The sequence below is a fragment of the Egretta garzetta genome, unplaced genomic scaffold (assembly GCF_000687185.1).
Source record: "Egretta garzetta isolate BGI_Z169 unplaced genomic scaffold, ASM68718v1 scaffold155, whole genome shotgun sequence".
Lineage (NCBI taxonomy): Eukaryota > Metazoa > Chordata > Aves > Pelecaniformes > Ardeidae > Egretta > Egretta garzetta.
Genome location: NW_009259613.1, coordinates 1,268,606 through 1,290,498, shown reverse-complemented (window position 1 = coordinate 1,290,498; position 21,893 = coordinate 1,268,606). Strand labels below are relative to the sequence as shown.

At 38.5% G+C, this 21,893-nt stretch overlaps 1 protein-coding gene across 5 annotated transcripts in view; it reads left to right on the top strand.

The window, feature by feature from the left end:
- TNS3 (tensin 3) overlaps positions 1 to 21,893 on the top strand; it is a 187,194-nt gene that overhangs the window by 57,871 nt on the left and 107,430 nt on the right. For 4 of the 5 annotated variants that reach the window (XM_035893956.1, XM_035893953.1, XM_035893955.1 and 1 more), the window contains 3 exons: positions 7,776 to 7,817; positions 17,718 to 17,770; positions 18,578 to 18,749. In XM_035893956.1, coding sequence (XP_035749849.1) covers positions 18,600 to 18,749 — 150 coding nt within the window. In that variant the 5' untranslated portion in view covers positions 7,776 to 7,817; positions 17,718 to 17,770; positions 18,578 to 18,599. Of the gene's footprint in view, positions 1 to 7,775; positions 7,818 to 15,511; positions 15,556 to 17,717; positions 17,771 to 18,577; positions 18,750 to 21,893 lie in introns of those variants that run through there. The other variant, XM_009638463.2, reaches the window with a different exon arrangement.

Below are 21,893 nucleotides of genomic sequence, written 5' to 3'. Positions count from 1 at the left end.
GAAGGATATTATTTTTGAGGTAATTTTTAGATTCTATGAAGTATTGTATAACAGTTTAAGATGCTTCAAGAGAGCAGTAAGTCTGTCTTCTTCACTGAAACTTTTTTTCCGTCCTTTATGTTAGTGGATCTTTGAAAAGAAGAAAGAAAATGAAATCTTAATTCCTCAGAGGCCCCTCACAAATTCCTCCAAATGTCTTGCAGTAATGAAATATGGCATGAAGGCCTGAACCTCTTGGGATACATGGATTCTTATCTTAAAATTCCTCCATTGGTTTAATGGTCCTTATGACTTGTCAGTTTTAAGGCATGGTTAAATAGTGATCTTTACCAGAGAAATTTCTGATTGACCCTTTATAACCTTTCTTCCTTTTTTTCTCTCTCTTTTTTTTTTTTCCCCGCAACTGGTTTTCTTTCCAACCAAGGAATTCTGCATACCAGTAGTGCTGCCATTTAAACATAACTTTTCATAACCAGCTGTTAGAATGCAGAAAGATTAAGTGGACACTTACCCAGCTACTTATATTTTATTGTAACATCACTTCAAACTGAAGTCTGTTTAGCTATTTTGCTAAGTCTTGGGTGGAAATTGAGTAATTTTGATAGAAACTAGGGAGCGGTGGCAGTGGTTCTGCTTTTTTTTTTTTTGCTTTTTTTTTTTTTTTTTTGCTTAACTCTGTTTTCCTTAAGTATGCAAGCTTCTTTTCTGCTTGTGACGAGAAAAAGGATTTCACATTCAGGCTCCCCCTTGCAAACCAAAAACCTGATTTTGAACTGTGCTCTGGCCTGTCTCAAAAGAGGAAGGGAACAGAATAAAACTAATTGTGGGAGAAAAGCATTATTTTTGTGTGGGTGGGGGTTTGGGGTTTTTTTTTGGGCGGTGTGTGTGTGTGTGTGTTTTTTTTCCTTTTTTTGAAAAGAGTGGGAGAATACCTGGAAAAAACTGCTGACGAATCAAGTGGTGGAGTCATGAAGACCTCATCCTAACTGCATCTCTCTTTTTTACTTGAAATTTATGGTACTTGAAATGAAGGTACACATACCTTCATGTACGTATCAGCATTTTCTCAAAAGAAACTAAAAGTGAATTTTTGTGAAAATGTATTATGATACAAAAATGAACGATGAAAATATGTGGGGAGAGGAAGAGAACAGAAAACCTTAAGAAAACTCAGTACTCTAACAGCGTTTGAAAGAAAATTAGTAATATTTAGCAAAAACCCTCCTGTTCCTTTTTTCTGTGGTGCCTGGTGAATGCAATCCTCCCCAAATGCTTTGACTGAGAAAGATCAGTAGATATGGCAGCATGTATTTTTATCCTTACTGCATTAATTTACTTTTTAAATGCATCTTCCCAGAAAAAAAATGAGGCGTCTGTTTTTCCCATAGAGCACAGCCCATCTGTTTTTAATGTGAGCCCGCAAGAGATTTTCTGAGAAATCTGAGGCTGAATTAACTGTTGGTGCTGTTGGGAAGGCCTGAGTACGTAGATGAAGGATTGTATTCTCCAATTTCATTTTAAGTGGAGTCTCAGTACTAGAAGACGTAAGATTGTTAACTTGGATTAATCAGGTATGACCTCCAAATACCCTGGAGTATGGTGACAGTGACTAAGCTGAATTAGGAACTGACATATGCAATGATTTTGCTCTGCCAGATACGATTTTGGTTTCTGGCTTAAATCAGTAAAAGCTTTGCTGGAAAATTGGATCAAATGGGTTTGATTTGTAATAAATCTCTCTGACTTATGGCTGACTCGTTTCTGGATTTCCCTTTTCTTTCTTCTTTCAAGCAATAGCATGGAAAACTAGGAAAATACCCAACTGTTATTTACAAGGACCGACTTTTTTCACCTACCTTCCTACATCCAAACTTTAGATCACAGGACCTGAGAGATGCATACAAAGCAGCATTGTATGCACATAGCAAGCATGATTTGGTGGAGGTAAAAGGCACACAAAGTCTACCAGACCTCACCATTGCTATGATCTTTCTGGCCCCCTTTCCTCAGTCTTGCCAGAGCAGTTCTGCCAGGGGGTGCTGCAGGCTGTAGCTGTCAGTCTTGTGAATGTGCCTGCACATCATGGGAAGGGAAATGCAACAGGGCTGTGCTGTTCTCTAGTTTGTTTGCAAAGGGTGGGACTATCCAGTGGAGGTTTATATTTGCCTGTGCAGTTCCTGCTTTGTCACCATCCAGAACCATAGTGCCCTTGTCTTCATGTGAAGAAATTTGTGGGCTTTGGAGAAACCTTTATGGAGATGATGTATCGCTACTTCTGGTTCATACAGCTTTCCTGAACTGATGAGGAAGCATAGGTGCCTTGAAACTTTTTTTTTTAAAGCTAGCTCTTTCTTGCTATTGTGTTTTGCTTTATTAATTTCTGAACTATGTGTTTTTCTTTCCTTTTTTCCAGCTTTATCAACCAATATTTCTACTTTTCTTGATTTCTTGATTTGTTAGTGCCCCATTCCCCCAGTGCCATAGATAGCAGAAGCACAGACTGATTTTAGTCAAGCACCTTGACTAAACCTGTGAGCTGATGCCTGAATTGAAACACTTGACATGATTACTTTTCAAACTTTTTTGGATTTGCAGATCCCCAGAAGAGGATTGATGTAGAGACCTATAATGCATTTGTATGGGGTTTGTTTTTTTGGTTTTTTGTTACCACAAGAAGGGCTGTGGACCCCTGCAGAGCAGAGGTTTGAAAATGCTATTTTAAAGTGCAGTCAGTGCCGTGTTTGTAAATGTCTCTGACTTAGCGAAAAAAGGGAACAGAGAATCAAACTGCATGAATATGGACACCTCAGTATCCCCCAAATTAATGAAATGTAGTGAATAGTAAATTCAAAAGCCAATCATTATATTTACCGGGAGGGAGGGCTTATGTTGTTTATAGGAATATTGGAGAATTACAAGATTTAATAAAAGTTTATATATGAAGTTTTGTTATAATGCAGTGCTTCAGTCCCTGGTATTCATCCAAAATGAAATGAAAATCAGGCTTTCTTTGAATAAAAACACTCTGCAGAAATAGGGGATCAGTGAGAGGGAAAGGTTCGGTAATTTCCAGATCCAGGTTTGCCTACTTTTAAGTTTATTGTTTCCAAGTTGATTCCTAACCTTTCCACTGAGTATGGTACTGATACAGGGCGGAAGCATCTGTTTTTCAGAAATGTGAGACTTATTTACTGTAGCAGCTAAATCCAGCAGCATGATGTTCTTGAAAGGAATAGCATGCTTCTTTCTGCCTTCCTTGTGAACATGCTTTTAGTTAGTTTGAAAATGCTTTCTTGACAGTGGAATGTGTAAAAGCAAAGAGCAGTACCAGTCCCATCTTAATAAAGCGTCTTCCAGCCAAACATTCAAAAAAAAAAAAAAATTACATTAGCACTAAGTATTGCAGTGTCATGGAGGACTGCCACCTGCCTTTCAAAAGGAAAAGACAAATCCTTTTGTGTTAATTTAAAAATCAGCTTTTCTTATAGTCTGTATTATTTGTAATAAGCACAGGTATCCATGTGGACCCTGCTCTTCAGACAGAACTGTGAAGCAAATATGATTCCTTAGGTAAAATTCTCATTTTGTCTGACTATAATGGTAGATCATGTTTGCTCATTGCTTAACTAAACTTCAGTTGCTAGCATCCCATTAAATTTTACTTCACTGTCATGTCAGAAATCATGCTGGTTTTATTTCCTTTAGGTTAATGTTTTTCACATTGGCTCAAAAGTGTAGTACTTGCATAGAAGTAACAAGTGCATGAGGCAGAAGTGTTATGTATGAACTTGCTTTTGATTCTTCTCATTAAATGCTGGAGTGAGACAGATCGAAGCTGAAGTCTGTTTCTTGGAGAAATCTCACAGGACTACCTGGTAGATTTTGGGGAAGAAGGGGGAGGTATGGGTGTCTTTTAAAGTGGAATCCAAATGAGAAACTTTCAGGGCAAGATAGCTCTACTGATTAGCAAAAAGTTAACAAAGGTGAAGAAACCCTGTCGTGATGAATGAAGGAGGTAGAGCATTCTGTGGCATTCATTTAAGGGCTGATGTGTGTTCCTTGTTTGTAATTACTGAAAGGAATATAACTTTTTTTTTTTTTTAAGTAACAGTGTCATTTTATGTTTTGCTTTAATGGCTTTATTTTTCCTTCGGAGAGGCTTTTTTAGGGAGTCATTGGCAGGAATCTGTGATGCTTTTCTTCTGCGATGGCAGGACAGGGAGGTGGGACAATTTTTTTTTTTAACGATTTTTCTTTGTTCCATAGCAAAATGGCTTTTATTTCTAACCATTTGATTCTAATTTCTTTTGAACTGTCTTTATGGGAGGTTGCGGACACAAATTATGTTCTTGAAATGACTGTTGATATTTGAATGATATTGATACTCTTTGAATGCTATGATTGGAGAGGGGCACAAGTAATGCACATTAGCTATAACATACTGTCATCACAGTGTTCAGTATGTTATATTGAGTCAGAGTATAATGACTGCACGTGCGGCTAATGAGATGAGAGGCATCTGATCTCTTGTTGTCTCCAATTTCTAGTTTTACACTGGGAAAATCATTATTTTAATATAGGTTACATTTTCCCCATGGAGAATAGTAGTATTTCGCTTCTTTTTACAGGTAGCATTAGGAAAAAAAAAACCACCCCAAAAATGAGATGCAATGAGATATTGTAGCGTGCAATGATGTTTTCCATGTGAGGTTGCAGGTCTTTTGCCTATGGCAGTGTGTCTTCCAACTGGGAGAGAGGAGTGAGAGAGAACTCGGGAACTGGAAACAGTGGGCATGAAACTAATAGGATTGATGTCTCTGTAGAAGGAGGGATGGTAGGACTTTCACAGTTCTGTTATAGAGTTTGTCAGATCAGTAAATTTGGCTGTTCCGCTTAGAATTTTTTGCTTTGCTTTACTTTTTTCACTTGCATGTCCCATAGTCTTATGTCAGCCTGGCTTCTTTGCCATCTCTTTTTCTTTTTCTCTTTTACAACTTAGACGGGAAGATTTGTAATTGGCACAGCTATGTCTTAGAGTGGTCACCCCATGCCAATACAGAAATTAATGATGACATTTCAAGAAGAAATGTTAAACTTTCACTAAAATCTTCAGAAATTTGAGATGTAGCTTTTCCATGTTAATGTCTTGGTCAAGATATTTAGCTTGGATATTAGAATATACTTTCAACCCCCCCCCTTTGTTTGTGTCCAGTCAGAGACTTGAAGCTGGATCTTCCACTACACCAATCCAGTGCTAAACTGAGCAATGCAAGGAAAGAACCCTTTGAACTGGCAAACATTAGGTATAAACCTCATTTACATCTCTGTTTTATATGCAATAACACAAATAGGCTGCTTAGTTGTTCTGGAAGGGTAGGTGCTGAGTTCAGCTTGTGTATGAACTTTCTGATGAAGGGTTTCTGGGTTGAATTACTAGCAGTGGTCAGTTTATATGTTATTTCTTCTGACTGACAGGTTTGTACGTTTGACACTGTGGAGATTTGATAGCTGACAAACTAAGCCAAGTTTTTAAACAAAAAATAAAACAACCTCAAAGCCGGTTCTCAAGGGTTAACTGTGAGCCGGTCTTGCATCAGAGGAGTTATGTTTAGTGCAGGATGTATGCCCTGGTAAACTGTGTGAGGGCTCATTGAATTAAGCGAGGTATTGCTACTATTATTTACACTCTGGAAATCTTTAAGTGTGTTACCAGTTGAAATTTGCAACTGGAGTGTATGTGAACCTACCAAAAAAAGAGCTGATAGTTGACAGCTGCACCTCTAGTTCAAAGCAGCTTTCCCACAGCAGGCTTTGGAGTCAAATTTTCAGTTGTAGCACTGCTGATGTCTGTATGGTGGAGTTGTGTGGCCATGTGAGTATGCTGGCGTACCCATAATCTATCTTGAGCAGGACTGGTATTCTTAGTTTGAGCAAACATTGTGTTCCTGTGTGTATGCTGCTTTAGCTTTTATTTTATTTTTTTTTTTTACACTTTCCAAGCTCTAAGTTACTACACAGTGTTAAGTTGCAGGAGAATCTAGCTCTGTTCAGCAAAGCAAATCAATGGGAATAACTGTGTTTTCATTTTATTGTCCATTTTAAAAGATGATCTTGTTGTTTACCCAGAATCAAAGCAGTTCCTGAGACTTTTTCCCTCCTTTGGGTGTGCTCTCCAAATAAGTAATGTTCAATACCGGTTATTCTCTTACCTATCACTTAGTCCGTATGTGGTGGTGTGCCAGTAAAAATTCTGAGTAGGAAAAAGATGTTTCATCCTGACCCTTTTAGTTTATGCTTTAAATGTGTAAGATAAATAATTAAATTTGATTTGCATAAAGTTTGCACTTCTCATCCTCTTGAGAAGTGCTGCAGAGTGCTGTTTTAACGGTGGTTACATTTTGTTCCAGAGGTACCTATATTTCAGTGGTGGTTGTATTTCAGTGATTCCTGTTCTGTATAAAATTTGCATGAAAGATTTTCTAGATTGTGAAATGATTTTGCATTCAGCAGAGTAAAGATGCAGATGGGGTGTTAGTTGTAATGATAACGCCATTGCTACAGGAGCAATGTAGCTTGCTACAATTTGGGCAGGTTTAGGCTAGACATTAGGAAAAACTTCTTCACCGAAAGGGTTGTCAGGCTCTGGAATGGGCTGCCCAGGGAGGTGGTCATGTCCTCCTCCCTGGAGGTATTTAAAAGAAGGATAGATGAGGTGCTTAGGGACATGGTTTAGTAGTGGGATGGCAGGGTTAGGTTAACGGTTGGACTTCATGATCTTAAAAGTCTTTCCCAACCAAAGCAATTCTATGATTCTAATTTAGCTTTAATGTCTTCTGAGCAAACCCGTGTTGATTTTTGCACAGAATTTGAAATTGTCTTTTCAAGCAATATTTTTATGCAGTTGAACATTAAGTATTGCTCTATGTGCAAAATGGACTCTTTGCAGAGTGGGGAATGCTGACGTTTGGTGCAGTCTTACATAACCTACAGTAGTGACTTAGTTCTAGTGCTACTTAGTTTTCACATTTTGAGTGTTTTTCAAGGTGAAATGCTTCTGTTATTCTTCCATTATAATTGCAAATGGTAAAATCCTTAATCTAGGATATCTTCTCTTGTGAAATGCCAAATCTTGACTTTGTTGAAATCTCAAGCAAATGTTTTGAGGTCTTTTTTTACCCAGTTTTGCCACGGTACTTCCCCATTACATTACCTTGATTTCATGCTGATTGTAGTCACAAATAAAAAAGCATGTACTGATGGAAAGTTGTGATTCATGTGAGATTTTTGCAGTAATGGATTCACTAATTTCTTTTAAAACGTTTATTTTAAACATCCACTGATACAACTTAGCATGTTTTAAAGCCTTGAATAGAGATTTTATGCAGTGCTTGAAGAAAATCCTAGGTAGTTCACTTTATCAGTACCCATGCAAGTATTTGTTTTCATGAAAAAGCATAAAATAAGATATTGGGGAAAAAATGCGAAAGGGATTACATGGTTAACAGCATATATCTCCATGTGTATTGTAACTTGGAACAACCAACCTCAGTACATGAGTGCTGGTTTATGAGACCTGAATACGCAGGATAAGAATGTAAAATCGATTTGTTTTCAGTATCTGTTTGAAAGATAGTTTGGTTATTAATACTGTAGAACATATGCGTACTTCTGAATGATTTATTTGTTGTGTGTATATGTTAGGAGGGGATATCCTAGAATATAGTTAAACTATCTAGAAAATTAAAGTCAGTTTTGTTAACTTTTCTCCTTTATAGGCTAGTAACTCTGAGGCCATTAAAAATCATGTAACCAGAACTGTAAGTAATTCTGTTTTATTTATTGATTTATTTTTCCTTTACTTGGCCTGACTTATTCTCCTGTTTGTGGCTGCTTATTTTTATTATACCTTCACAAAGCGTTTGTTGCTAGCCATTTTCAAAGCACTCACTTTGGTTTCTATACTGTGTGAAATTAGCCTTTGATTAGGATAATTAGTGGTTTTATCCCCCCAAGTTTATCCAGGAACAATGAAATGAACTCTGCGTTCCTTATTTCTAAATGAAGCAAGGGAGAAGTAAAATGAAATATTAAAATCTTCATAGACTGACTGTATTCAGAGGAGTGCAGAAATTAAAGAGTTTTTTTATTTTCAGCAAGAATATTAGTTCTTGTATTGTGGTCAATATACAGTTGATCTTTTAGCCTTAATTTGCTCAATTTACTGTGCCAAATTATTTACAAAACAAATTAAATGCTTCTTTGCAACCCTTTACTATTGTTGCTGCTGCAGTATTACTGGTACAAGTAATATTAAATATATTTATTGAAGTGCAATAGAACCCAGTCTTCTAAGCAATGTAGAAATTTCTGCAAATGGGAAGTATTGCACATTTCAATACTGATAGCATTTATGAGTATACTTTTAGCACAATTTCTGTGAAATAAGACAAAGAAGAAAAGATTATTTTTTTTTAAGTCCTTTGCAGTTGCCTTTTATGAGAGATGCCAAGTTTCTTTGATTTCTAAATAAATCATGGGAGTTGCCTATAGTTAGCTATCTGGGCTAGTAGGCAACTGTGATGCAGGTATTTGATTCACCGCTGTAAAGATGGAGGTAACGTTTAAAAAGGGGCAGAGAGAAGGACTTCCAAGATGCATATGGTCTTTACCAATTCATTGTTCAATTCAAGAGCAGCTGTCTGTTGCAATAAATGAGCATCTATTCTACAGTGCTTGTCTTGTGCGTATTGTATTTGTTTTGTGATGTCATTTGTGGTTCAGTGTTGCAGGCTTCTGCTGGTGCCACTCTGTGGAGGGTTTGAAAAGAGTTGTGATCCTTGACTATCGATATAGGCAAGAGACCTTCACAGAGGTTGCATTTGTATTAGCAGTATAGTTTATTTACTTTGGGTGGCAATAAATGTTTTTGTACAACTGAGGTAATCTCTGTGGTTGGATCTATGCTGCTATTATGCACACTGTTCCAGTAAAATTATAATATAAATGGCTAGAATATATTTGGTATTGAAACAAGCTAGAATGTCTAGTGACATCTCCCTTCACTTCACTTTTCCTTGACTAGACAAATTAACTAAAATAAAAAATCAGAATAGAGCAAACTTCTTAGTTACCTGCATGTGAGTAATTGGTCTTGCCAGCTGCTTCTAGTGTAACAGACATGAAGCAATATAATGAGATACATTGTGAGGAAAATAATTGCAGATAATTTTCTGTTGTTAGTTGGAAATTTTTAACTTTGTTGTATTACATCTGAATACTTCAGAGGGTTTTCTGTTTGTACTGGTTGCTTATTACACAAGCCAAGGTCATCTGTTTTGGGTTTTTTTTTCTGTACACGCAGTAGCTCATGCACAGCCATTTTGAAGGCAGCCTTAATGGCAAGCAGTGCTTTTTCAGCAGTGCCTTTTGTCTGATTATGTTTTGCATTGGTTATTATTTGACGATTAGCAAGTTCACTGAAATTGTTGGTAGTTACTTCCCATGGACCAGTATACCCCAGGAGCAAAGGGTACTTCCCAACTGAAACAGTGCTAGAAACACCTATCCTGTTTGGAAAAGAGTGGAGGTACAAAGCTGCAAAGCTGGGGGATTCATAAGAAAGTGCTGTCTCCAGACAGTGGGGCTAAATGCAGCCATTGCCTGGATGAGGCTTTCGCAGCTCTGGTTCTGTGACCCATGACTGCAGCACCCATCCTGTCTGTGCAGTGCTAATGGGAGGTGTGTTCCTTGTGTTCCTGCCTTCTCTTCCTTCTAAATTTGTATCATGATTGTTCTCCTTTTGGTTTGTTACTTTAACCTGCCTGACCCTTTTTTGGCTCTGGGATTTCTTCTCCCTTTCTCTCTCTCCTCTGCATCTTGTTCCGTGGCATCTGTTCCAGGAAAGAAAAGCTCTCTTGCTTTTTCCTAGCAATGTGACTGCTAATGGAATATTTCTAGTGTCCTCAGTTACTGCTTTATAGGAAAGCTGCATCAACATCAACAGAGAGAGTTTGGCTTGAATTCTAGGTAGTGTCAGAACCAAAATTTTATTTGCTTAAATCTAGTGTTTGGGATAGCTCTCAGGCACGGATAACACTTTCTTACTCAGGAAGTCAGAAGTGCATTTTCTTATGTTTAGAGGGCTTCCTCATACCCCCTATGGGCTGGAATAATATTTTATTCTTAGTATTAACATAGTAAAAAAAAAAAAAAAAAAAATGAGGCTTCTTGTTTCAACTAAAGGCTGGCAGAAGTGATTCTGTCACTTTCTGTGCAAGAATTGTGTGCATGTAATTGCCTGTTAGTAGGATGCTAAATTTGTGATGAAAGTTTGCTTCAGTTTTGATGTCTTGCATCTTAACTAGGTCAGTGAGAAACTCAGGACATCTGCTTCTGAGTCTGTTCCTCTGCCACCATGTTTTTTATTTTCCACTGTGGACATAGAATCATAGAATTGCTTTGGTTGGTAAAGACCTTTAAGATCATCAAGTCCAACCGTTAACCTAACCCTGCCATCCCATCACTAAACCATGTCCCTAAGCACCTAGTTGTAGAGGATGATAAGGTCTCCCCTCAGCCTCCTCTTCTCCAGACTAAACAACCCCAGTTCCCTCAGCTGCTCCTCGTAAGACTTGTGTTCCAGACCCCTCACCAGCTTTGTGGCTCTCCTCTGGACATGTTCCAGCAACGCAACATCTTTCTTGTAGTGAGGGGCCCAGAACTGAACACAGTATTCGAGGTGCGGCCTCACCAGCACCGAGTACAGGGGCACGATCACTTCCCTACTCCTTTTGGCCACACTATTTCTGATACAGGCCAGGATGCCGTTGGCCTTCTTGGCCACCTGGGCACACTGCTGGCTCATATTCAGCCAGCTGTCAACCAATACCCCCAGGTCTTTTTCCACCAGGCAGCTTTCCAGCCACTCTTCCCCAAGCCTGTAGCATTGCACGGGGTTGTTGTGACCGAAGTGCAGGACTCAGCACTTGGCCTTGTTGAACCTCATACAGTTGGCCTCGGCCCATCGATCCAGCTTGTCCAGGTCTCTCTGCAGAGCCCTCCTCCCCTCAGGCAGATCAACACTCCCACCCAGTTTGGTGTCGTCTGCAAATTTACTGAGGGCACACTCAATCCCCTCGTCCAGGTCATTGATAAAGATACTAAACAAGACTGGCCCTAGAACTGAGCCCTGGGGGACACCGCTTGTCACCGGCCACCAGCTGGATTTAGCTCCATTCACCACAACTCTCTGGGCTCGGCCATCCAGCCAGTTTTTTACCCAGCGAAGAGTACACCTGTCTAGGCCATGAGCTGCCAGCTTCTCCAGGAGAATGCTGTGGGAGACTGTGTCGAAGGCTTTCTGAAGACCAGGTATACAACATCCACAGCCTTTCCCTCATCTACCAGGAGGGTCACCTGGTCATAGAAGGAAATCAGGTTGGTCAGGCAAGACCTGCCTTTCATGAACCCATGCTGGACATCACTGTATCTTTTTACAGAGTTAGGAAGCAGAGCGCATACATACAGGAACTTTGCATTAGGTGCTACTGAGTCATGCTGTACAGGACTTTTGCAGGGCCTCATAACGTGGTGGGTGTGAATTAATGCAGAAACATTGCCTGTGGATAGTATTCATTCAGGAAGCTGTTTCAAAACTCTGGAGTAATTGTGAAACTGTGCTGCAACCAGTGCTGGAGCACATGTATTATTTTAGTCAGTTGAGGTAAACTCCTTACCTAATGCTTAATGTGGCTTAACATGATTAATACTTAAATATGGACATAGTAAGTTTCCCCATACATTTGCAGTGGAACACAGTCATTCAAGTGTTGACACGAGGCTGACTCACCCAGGCAGGTGTGTTCCTGTTCTGCATGTGCAAGAGAGTGTGTTATGCAGCACTGATTAGGGCTAGGTGCCAGTCTCAGGAAGCTCTGTGTGAACTCCTAGTCTTGTGACATTGTAGAACTAAGCGTTCAGAAATACTATGGTTTTCTAAATGTGAATATGTATATCTGTAAAGTTGTATATGAAGTAAAACATCAATTGTGCCTCATTCTCTACTTGAATATGGACTTTACATGCATTCAGTATTCTCTCCTAAAGAGCCATTAGTAGCAAAAATTTGATACGTGCCTTCTCACTGTTAAGAATTTCAATATTTTTTAGAAGAAAAGGATGGATAGAAGACCCAGCTGTACCAGGAACTTTTGGGCTGTGAGCAGGGCTGCTTTTCTGAATCTAAAGTGAGTTGGATGACCGTCTTCCTGCCCTGGTTAGTTCCTTGTTGCCCTGGCAGATTTGTAGGTGGAACTCCATATCCAAGTGCCCCACAAACTTGATGAAGTGGGTTACAAAACCCTACAGTTAATGTTTTTAGGGGAGCCTGGCCTGTCTTGACTGAAGTGTTACAGGGAAGAATTATGGGAGCAGCTTTGCCAGCAGCTAAGGGTCGGGGTAGTTTTTGTCAGGGAGACAGACAGTTGGGATTTATAACTTCTGTGGACACTGCTACTTGCAAGGGGCGCATCTGTCTGGTCTCTTGCTGTTACACTACATAGGGGAACAGATCATTATTTTTATGGAACACAGTATACAGAACAAAAATAAAACGTACAGGTTTTTTCTTTTGTATTAGTTCTTTAATACTTACTGCAGGAATAGATACACAGTAACAAGAGACATTTGTATTCACAAGCCATGAATTTTTGTTTTCCACATTAGGAATCTTTCTAAAGCCAAAAGATTATGCAAATTTTGGTTCTTATCCAAATGTGTTTCACTGTAGCTTCTAAAAGCAACTACTGTGTCAGTAGGAATTATCATGATGGAGCAGTCCGATGATCAGTGTAGTTCATTGTTCTGTCTTTTCTGCAGTACCCTGGAGTATATAGAACTGTTATACTGTGCCTTAGAATAGGTTAGAGAATTTCTTCTGATTCCTATCCATGGCTTGGGGAATGAAAACACCATTGCAAATTTGGTTAATGTGCATTTGGGTCTCCTGCTGATCAGTCATATTCTTATCTGTGGCTGTTTGAATGGTGAACAGTCATGTGGAAAAAAGTTTCGTAAGCTAATTAAAAGCTGTGTAAAATGCATGTAACTTTATGACAGATTAGCTAATCAAGTTTTCTGATGCTTATATCGACATTAAAAATATCACAAATAAAATATCTGTATCCCAAATAGATCCATGTCATTCTTTCAGAGTATGTCCTGGTACCTTTAAGTCACAGATTACTCATTGATTTGCATTTCAGATAATTGTAGTTTCTACTCATTGATCCTTACACTTCTTAATGCTCCAGTTCAAGTAGGAGTCCAGGAGAGAAATAGATGAGCTGCGTGAATGCATGTCAGATCTGGGAGCCATGAGTTTTCAGTAGTGTTCCTTGGAGGAGCATGTTGTTGATGTAGAGCTATCTCAACAATTTAAAACAACACAGTCCTTGAAACCAGTAGGTTTTTTAAATACTGCTGAGAATGCTTTTAAACAGATATTGTATTATTATACTGTAGTTCAAAGCCAGGAACAGGGCCTTGGGAAAGGCTACTGAATGATTTTTCATTTGGCTTCCTTAGCCTGCCTTTGATTCTAATCTCAAAAGGGGTAAGCTGTTATTCTACTTGGTATTTCTAAGCTCGTGTGTGGCCCACATGTCTAGTTTTACTTTGGTATTGGAAACTAGCAGTTTACGTACTAGGTTTTTGATTTTTTTTTTTTTTCTTTCCAGAGCTGTCCTATAAAAGATAATAAATCCATGTACTGACAAAATGCAAATGAATTTATCTGGGGCAAAACTGATCTCCCTTTACCTTTTGTCCCTTCTGTGATCTTTCTGGTCACTGAAGCTCTACTACAGAGGACTTTAGCCTATGAAGTGTGTAAGCCTACTAGCTGTAGCCCAAGTTCCCTTACTCAGTTCTTGGAAAGGTTGAGGATGATCATCTTGCTGAGAGATAAGATTTATTTTTTTTTACAGGCATTATTTTTTTACTTGTCCCCATTTCTTTCCTTGAGAGGCAGCTTTTTGTCATAGATGAGGAGATGCAGGCTTAGCAGAGGTTATTTCTTATTCCTTCTGTTTCTTGACTGGTGTAGAAGGTGTCTCAATGCCACCTCAGTGCCATGCTGTGTACTGTACTATACCTGTGTCATGCTTTTGCTCTGAAGCTGTGGAGAGACTGGAAGAGAGCTTGTAAAGGTATGAGATACAGCCTGCTGCCTGGGACAGCACAAGCTTGCTATTTGAGGCAGACCATGTAATCCGTAAGCAGGTTCTCCCTCTTTTGTGTGAAAGGAAGGTAAATAAACAGGACTGATCTCAAAAGCCTGTTTTGTCCAAGTTGTGCTTTTAATTGCTGTCTTGCCCACTTCCTACTCTTCCATTGACAGCAGGCTGTGCTGGGAAACTTCTCTTCTAGTGACTGTTGTGAGCTGGTGAAAATGGTGTAGAATTAAATATGGGCCTGTTTCTTGGCTTCTGTATCATGCCTAGACTGTACTGGTCTCATTTGAGGACTGCATTTCTGAGGAAGTTGAGACATCAAGCTCTGCAATGTGCCCGGGAGTGGATTCAGGAGCCAAAGATGATAGAAAAAGCAGTAAGGAGGATGTCAAAGGAAAGAGTTGCATAGCTTGAGTTTTCACTGGAAAAGGGCAATGATGCAGTATCTTGGATGCAATGAATTTGCTCATTAATATAATCTGGTGGCTAGAGAGAAGACAGTTGTCTTTTGAGAAGCAATTGCTTCCCCCTGCTGGCTTTCATACAACAACTGCAGCTAAATTTGTCTGACCAAAAGGCTCTTTGTACTTGTTTACTTCTATGTGTTATTGTCTGGGTTTGATCTGTTTGTTGGGGATATAAAAATTCCTTTAAAACTGAATGAATAGGTAAATGGGAGGTGTTTTCTGTTTTCAAAACTCTGCTTCTCAGATGACTGGTTCTACTGTCTGCATTGCCAGGCACTCCCAGGGAAGCAGGGGAACAAGAATCATGGGGAGAAGCTCAAGGAAGAATAATCTTAGGCTGGCCTGTCCTACTGGCAACAAATCAAGTGCTAGTTCCACTGAACCTATCCTAGTTAAAACTCTAAATTTTTAGCCAGGTGTGGTTAAACACCCCATTTTGAGCCATTATTTTTCTTTCCTCTTAGTCTTCTCTACTGCTGTTGGCTGACAGGAAATGAAAATTTTATCTAGTTTTGCAACATTTTCTGTGTAACTGTCTATCCTGGGAGATGCCAGATGGCATTTGCTGTCTTGGAAGATTAGTCAAATGTTTTTACATTTCCAGTGTGCAGCGAGGCAGAAAATAGTGGATTTTTTTTACTTGGGTGGAGACAATATGCCTTTATGGATAGTCTGCCCTGTGCCATTGAATCCTGTGCTTGGTGAAACTTGTATTCTGCTAGTAGGTGTGTATGACTTGGTGCAGAATGAAGAAGAATCCCTTCTTACCAGTGAAATGACCCTGAAGCCATACAGAAATGTTGAGGAAAAAAAACCCAAACCAAACCCTATTAAAACTGAATTCAGTCAGCAGCATGGTAAGATATGTTTATGGATTGCCTGTTGTGAGAAATGCTGTAACAGCTTCTTCATGTGTTTGAGAACACATTGTAGGGGCGTGTGCTTATACGCTGTGTGTTTCATCAAACCTTTAAAAAGCTTTTTCAGTAACCATTTTGCCTCTGTAGTAAGTCATGTATTATATTTTTGTTGGATTTTTCTAAATAATGTAGCTGTGAGGGGAAAAGTTAGTGGTGTAGTCATTGATAATTAGCAAACAAAACAAATCACAAAAAGAAAAACTGAAAAAAAAAATACATTGCTAGCCATGAAAGAGAGAAAGAAGTGACTGTAATCTAGAGGACATGCAGAAAAATGGAAGTGTGTCCTTGGCTGTTTGTCCATTTTCCAACAAGTCATAGACTGTAGTCAACATATAATATATACAAGGTGATTTTGACCTTATGAAGGGTTAAGTAAAATTCAGTAGTTTGGTGCACCATAGATAGGCAGTGGGAAGTTTCATTATCTGAATCAAAATATCTTTTGAAGATGGTAGGGTTCTTTTGATTTTGGAAGCTGTCCAGAATTTGTATAAAAGTGTGCCCATAATGACAGACTGAGGTGTATTGCAGCTATTCGAGACCATGCAATGAAATGTGATACCCAAATGAGACTTCAGAAGAAGAGTCCTTTCAAATGGATATATTTATGTTTTTATATGTGCAACCAATCAGCTAGAGTTTTAAACGGGTACTTGAAGAAAATTTCTTTTCAGACAGCACTGTCTGAAAACAGCACAGTTTTAAGTTGTACCAGCTGTTGAATTGTGGAAGTTGTCAGGATTATCCATTTTTGTACACCGAGCAGGAAAGGGTATATAGTACTGTGCATTTCAGTAGGTGACACAGCATGCATACAATAAAAACAGATCTCACTAACAGGGTCTTTTCCTGCTAGTGGTTTGCATTATGTTATTGTTCATATGCTTATATGCTGCATGCTACTAGGTTATATGCTAGTTTATATGCTATGACAGTATGCAATAGAGAATGATTTTATCACTTATTTTCTTACCAAAGGAAACTGCTAAGTGACTGATTATTCAGGTTACATGGAGGTTTAGTCATAAAATGTATTAAAAAATGGTAGAAGTACTCCTTAGGCAGGAGATACATCTGTGAGACCAAGGAAGCAGAGAGAGAGGCATGTTCCACTAGTTTCTTTCTAGTTATAAAACCAAACCAAAACACGCTAAAAGCTTTGTCTTGAATTTCAGTTACTTGTTATTTACTTGTTTTGGCACCCATGGTGTATTACATACAGCCTTTAAAATCCTAAGAAAGGACTGAGTAAAAAGAAACTGAAAATACTATGAAGTTGCCTCATTTTCTGTTGTCTAAGTAAAGACAGGAACTAGTGGAACTGGGACCGTGCACTTAGATGAGATGCACCTTATGCCATCAGATGTGCTTTACAATTTGCCAGAACAGCTCATTTACAGAAATTTTGGAAGGAAATGTGCCACTTGCATGCTTGTATATGTCCTAGATGTTTCCAGACTGTAATATACAGCATCACTGTATGGAAAGTTCTAAGGCCTCTTCCATTCAAACACAATTTATTTGTTTTGGGATTATTTGTCATGTGTGTAGCCAAAATAGATAGGGTTTATCAACTCTCCAGCTCTTACCCTTTATCTAAATAAGTTTTTCTGTTCACTCTTCTGTATAATAAGTACAAATTCAGGGCAGGAAGATGAGTGAATACTCCTTCTCTTATGGTGTTACTGATGCATGATATTAAATTGAACTTCTGATTTTCTGTATAAAAAGATACATCTAAATGTAAAGTAAATATGTTTGTTTATTTTTATTTTTACTGTTAGTATAGTAATAGCTGTCTTTCTGAAAACCTGTCCTGGAAGGAAGGGATACTGACCCCTCTAGATGTCTCTGTTTCTGTCCATTATGTACAGAGAGCTTGGTTGACTATCACACTGGACCTTAATTCTGAGACAGCTAAAATTAGGTGAGAAATATTCTAGTACTAAAGTTCACGGGGGAGAACATTTTGACACTTTTTAATGCATAGTTTTCCACAGTATGGACATAATAAATGAGGAAAAAAAGGCAGGAACATTGATGTCAGTGGCAGCAAGGAAGGTACTGGATTGACTCCTCTGCTTGCTTTGTTCCAGAATTCCAGCAGTGCTTTGAAGAGCTCCTCTTCCAGTTGTGACAAAGGATCACGGCAAGTATTTCTTTTGTGTATTGTGTAGTACTGTCACATAATGCTGTGGTGGGTTTAGGTTTTGTTACTTGTGGTTGTGACTTCTGTGAGTTCAGTCTTCTGCAAGACTTGTCCTGCTATGCAAGGGCCATTTTTACAATCCCTGCCTGAGAAGACAACCAGGCATATTTGCTGAGCTAACTTGTAACTGTAATCTTCTGATTATCTTATTAAGAAGGACAAAGCGAGGTGCCTGATTGTGCCCTCAACCTGGAAAAGAGGGAGAAGTTAGAGTAAACAATATCTGTAGATTAACCTGTGAGATTAATTGCATTACATTGGTGTCTATTGCAGTTTGGGGACTGGTTGTGGATTCACTTCAGTGTTACTCAGAGCAGGTGTAAAGATGGCATTTATCTGCAGTGTTGAATCTACCAATTTGTAAAGCATTTGCAGAATTCTACAGAAAAAGAGATTTGTGCAGACATAAGTACCTATATGCTTTCTATTTAACTCCCAGATTTGTTGTACTACTGTTTGTCAAAGTTGCTTGTATTCATTTTACTGCTTTTCTGCATTATTGGTTGCAGAGATTTTTTTTACTACAGTTTTGATGTGAAGAACTCTGATGTTTGGCTAATTCCATTTGTGTACTGAACTGAATAATTTGAGTTCAGTAGGCACTTAATAAGTTGTAATTGTGATGAAAATATTGGAAACATCAGATGCTTGACTGTATTGAGTCCAAGTTGCAGTTTCTTCTCATTAATATGCTATGTTTGTTCTTGGCTGCTTTGCTCTGAACTGCCACATCTAATTTCTTCACAGAAGTGCAGACTTCGATCACATAATGGAGGAAGGCTATGAACTTGACCTCACTTACATCACGGAGCGGATCATTGCTGTATCCTTCCCTGCTAGCTGTTCTGAGGAAACTTACCTCCATAATCTACAAGATGTAACCCATATGCTCAAATCCAAACATGGGGATAATTACTTGGTACGTGTAGGATCAGTCTTCTGTGATACTGCTTCTGTCCAGCAGAAAGACCACTTGTAGGTCTATGTATACCACTATAAACTAAAAGTCACTCATCTAAAGCCTCTTTGGTCCACCTTTACAGCTTTGCAAGCAGGAGCAAGATTTTCAGTGTTTTAAGATGTTAGGCAAGGACAGATATTAAAAGCACTTCTCTGCTTGTGGCACTGAAGTCTCTGCTGTGATAGCACATAGTCACACGCTGTAGAATAATTGCACTGACCTTTTTCATTGTCCAAAGCATTATTTTAAAAGAGACACACCCTGCAATATGGAGTGTGGTTTTTTTTTTCTAGCAGCCAGCTAGGTCTGGGTTCTCAGCTGATGATCTGATGATCTCTCACCATCATGTCTTGGCTGTCTCTCTTATATATTGTGAAACAACATATAAAAGCAGGGCTGCTGTCTGTGTGTACTGTGCAGCTCTTTCTCATTAATTTGATTTAGATGCATTTTTTTCCCTGCTGTTTAGTTTTCTGTAGGAAATTAAGTTGTAAGCAAGTCTATAATGAGCTCTGTGTGCAGAATTTTTTTCTTTCAATGATGACCCAAACCGTTAATCTCCTTTGCTGTCTCAGCTTGCTATATGAAGGTGAATTTAAAACAGGGCCAATATTTTATTTCCTTTTTTCTTCTACCATCTTCTCAGTTAGCATGTGTAAGCTATTAGAATCAAATCCACGACTTCAGGAACATGAACTTGACTCATGGTAGAAATTAATTTCTAGAGAGATTCCACATAATAATTTAAATACATTACATTTTGCTCACAAACTGATGTGTCATAGATGCATTACGAACCAGCTATGGTCCTCAAGATGCACTTGTAATACTTGTAATGTGGTCTGATTTCCTCAGCATGCTGCCCTCTTGCCTTTTGCTTCCCTTCCATCAGGTGCTTGTAGTTTGTAAGGCACAAGACAGTAACAGTTTGAAGGTGACCTGTATGTAAAAGTGTACTGGTTCAATTTCATCTGTTCTCAGTGATCTTTCCCATGTGACAGCAGTGTTTTGGTATTTATGAAATAGGCTTGTAGTGTCAGTCCAGTTAAATTTCACTAAATAACCTGTTCATATTACAAAAATCTGATCAAATTTGTAAGTCTTGTTTAGGGTGATCTGTCTCTAAGTGGGATTGCAGCCAGTTTGTCTTGCAAAGTTTGGATCTGTGGGGTTTTGGGTTTTGTTTTAGTTCTATTTATTTATTTTCTAATGAGTACTTTGGAAATCATCTGGCTTGGTCAAAAGAAAGTTTGATGCTGTCTGCCCCAAGTATGTTTCTGCAAATTTGCAAGATAACCTGGCAAACCACAGCCAGGTTGTAGATCCAGAGAGGTAATTTTTAAACTATCTTCTGTTTCTCGTGTTTCAAACACCCCTACAGTCTGCTCAAGAGGCACATGTATAGCAGGAAAAAAAAAAAACAAATGCACCCTGCCCCCCCTACCCCCCCAAGGTATGCAAGTGGGTGGTTCTGCTGAAGTTGATGAGAACAGTTTTACTCTTTCATTGGGTCAGGATCTCAGCTAGCAGAACATACACTACAGATCAGCATTTCTCATTTCTTACCTAGCTGTTCTCCCTCCAAATTTCTACATATTTTAAACTGTTGCCAAATAATTGGCAAAGAATTGGGTGAGTGCATTGTTGCCTGTTTGAGTCTGTTTGTTATGAAGAGCATGAACATAACTATCTCATTTGCTCTAACAGTAGAGGATTATACTTTGACAGTCTAAGACCAGAGGCCTTTATTGAGAGATGGAAGCCTGTCCATAGCTTACAGTAAATTTTTCTCTGCTTTATTGTAATTTTTAAAAAAAAAGCTTCCCAGAAGGCTTTGGTTCCTCAAAGAAATGTGACTTTTCTTCAACAGAGACAAACTTCAAAACTGAATTTTTGTAGTGTAGTACTTTAATCATTTTATTCTCTGTGTATGCATGTGGACTTGGTCAGCAAAAGGCAAGTCACATTACATTGAAATTTCAAGATAATGTTACTCCAAAAGAATCCAGTTGTGTCAATATTCATGTAGAGTTGTAAAAGCTTGTTCTTCAAATGCTGATAGCCTTTAGAAATTGGCTGTTATAACAAGCAAGCTTTTATGTCAAAAATAGCAAAAGACTCTTTCAATCATAGACTAGAATTACAGAATCATTTAGGCTGGAAAAGACCCTAAAGATCGTTGAGTCCAACTGCTGACCTAACACTACTACATCCACTACCATGTCCCTCAGCATGTCTGCATGTCTTTTAAATAGCTCCCGGGATGGGGACTCAACCACTTCCTTGGGCAAACCCGTTCCAATGCTTGAAAACCCTTTAAGTGAAGAAATTTTTCCTAATATCCAGTTTAAACCTCCCCTGGTGCAACTTGAGGCCGTTCCCTCTTAAGTTATTACTGTTTTATGTTGATAATGAATTAAGAATCTCTTGATTAGATAGAGAAAAGAAATAAATGAGAGATATAAAATACTGCATAATGCATTTGTTAAAAAACAGTTTTTAAAGTGGCCAAGAAACAGTAGTGCATTGATGTGTTTGCTTTCATGCAGCATATTTTCATTGACAGATTCTTTCTGCAACATAAAGGATAGAATGAAGCATCCTTTTATTCCCTAATAAAGTTGTCTTTTGGTTACAAAGGAATGCATATGTTACTGCAAGATTCAAAGGCTTGATTCCAAGTGAATGCTGTTTTACATCAGTACTTTTGAAATACATGCAAACACCTGTCAGAGAGCAAAAACCGGTTTAAATAACACAATTGCTGTGTCAACTGAAAAGCTCAATTTGCAAAAATAAATTCACCATTATGCTACTGTTTTGATCAACTTCGTCAGTAATACATTTGTCATCCTATTTTGGCTAAAACATTTGCCATGCATTGCCCTTGTAGGAGAGGAGTAATGCTCAATTGTTTGGATATTTCGAACCATTTAACAAAAAAAAAAAATCCATTATAAGCTTGTCTGTATGCTTGTCTGATTTTATGCTCATTTCCTAAAACTGAATGTTTTGGTATTTAAAATAGATAAATATGTATGTGTTTTTCAGTGTCTCTAACTGCTTTTATTGAAGTGTTTATTACATACACTTGCCAAAGGA